At 49.1% G+C, this 1,759-nt stretch overlaps 1 protein-coding gene across 1 annotated transcript; it reads right to left on the reverse strand.

Moving 5' to 3' along the window:
* Nucleotides 1–424: 424 nt before the first annotated feature.
* LOC131822675 (olfactory receptor 1052-like) lies at nt 425–1,384 on the reverse strand. Its single transcript, XM_059158963.1, has one exon. The coding sequence runs from the start codon at nt 1,382–1,384 to the stop codon at nt 425–427; it is 960 nt and encodes a 319-aa protein (XP_059014946.1).
* Between the last annotated feature and the right edge of the window lie 375 nt (nt 1,385–1,759).

Here is a 1,759-nt window from a genome sequence, read left to right on the forward strand (position 1 = left end):
AACACAAGCTGGGGGAGCAGCAGAAGAGGGCAGGGGGGAAGCAGGTGCTCTACGGAGCAGGGAGCCCGACGCTAGGTTCGATCTCAGGATCCTGAGATCATGATTTCAGCAGAAGGCAGCTGCTTAAGCGACTGAATCACTCAGGTGCTCTTAGGTAACTTATTATTACTGAGTCACTTTGTTTGTAAAACAAGATCATCATAACAAGGACTGCCTCACGATATGGATGCAAACATTCAACACCATAATGGATATGAAGATGGTTTTAAAATTTTCAGTTCTCTGTACTAAGAATGCTATTTGCTGTTCCTTCCCTACTTCTTGCACCTCCTTCAGAACCAGGGCTGCTCTCCATTCAGTCAACTCACAGTGTGATTTGGAAGAGGCTCTGCCTTCCTCATTCCAACAAATAACCTTGCAGCACTCAGCAGGGAAAGATACTGACCTGGAGCTTCCTTTTCAGTGCGTCCTTGACCTCCTTGTTGCGGAAGCTATAGATGAAGGGGTTGAGCATGGGAATTATGATGGTGTAGAACACGGACACTATTTGGCCATTGGTATCATTAGTGGACCCATGAGGCTGGACATAGGTGAAAACCACAGTGCCATAGAAAATGGCAATGGCCAGGAAGTGGGAGGCACAGGTGGAGAGGGCCTTCTCCCGTCTAGCTGCTGAGCGCATCCTCCCAATGGCCACCAAGACCAAGCTGTAGGAGGTGAGGATGACTGCAGCAGGCAGAAGGGTAACCAGAGCGGAGAAGATGTAGAGGACCACTCCTGCTGTGGCTGTGTTGGCACAAGCCAGGCGGAGAAGGGGAGGGATGTCGCAGAAGTAGTGTGTTACTTGGTTGGGTCCGCAGAAAGGCAGAGCAAAGACATTCCCAGTCTGTATAGCAGAGTTGGCACCACCGAATGCATAGGAAGCCGCTACCAGCTGGAGACAGGTCTCCTTGGTCATGACCGAACCATAACGGAGGGGTTGGCAGATGGCCACGAAGCGGTCATAAGCCATGGAGGCCAGCAGGAAGCTCTCGGCTGTCACGTGCACCACGAAGAAGGTCAACTGGACCACACAGCCCTCAAAAGAGATGGACTTGTCTGAGGCCAGGAAGTTGGCTAAGAGCTTGGGTGTGACCACAGAAGAGTAACAAATGTCAAGAAAAGAGAGGACGCTGAGGAAGAAATACATGGGGCTATGGAGACGGGAGTCCGTGAAGATGAGTGCCATCATTCCCAGGTTGCCCGTCACTGTGATGACGTAAATGAGCAGGAAGGTTACAAATAGAAGCTCCTGGAGATCTGGATAACCGGAGAATCCCAACAAGATGAACTGGGTGACTGGGGTGTGGTTTCCACTGGCAAGGGCTAGTTCTCCAGGTGTCATCTGCAGAGGTGACAAGTGATAATCACTCAAATGGGAATTACCTGAGCATGTCCACTGCGGTGCATAGGACAATGAGGGAGAGTATAAGCAGGTATAAGGCCTCTTGCACAAGATGCTAATGGGAAGCATGGTGCATAGTGGAAAGGACATGAACTGGGAAGCCTGACAGATTCTGATTATAGCACTAACTAGTTTTGTCCCCTTGGATAAGCTGTATTGATGCACTTTAGGTTTCTTGTCATGAAGTGAAGAAAGTATGCCTAATTTTAACAGGGTTGCTGCATGGCCCAAATGAAAAAAGGAATGTAAAATATCTGAACGTCTAGAACACAGTAAGTGATCAATGAGTTATGAGGCCTCTTCCCCAATTTCTAG

Source organism: Mustela lutreola, chromosome 1 (assembly GCF_030435805.1).
Source record: "Mustela lutreola isolate mMusLut2 chromosome 1, mMusLut2.pri, whole genome shotgun sequence".
Taxonomy (NCBI): Eukaryota; Metazoa; Chordata; class Mammalia; order Carnivora; family Mustelidae; genus Mustela; species Mustela lutreola.

Coding starts and splice junctions, on each gene's coding strand:
- LOC131822675 (XM_059158963.1), bottom strand. CDS start 1,384: ATGACACCTGGAGAACTAGCCCTTGCCAGTGGAAACCACACCCCAGTC.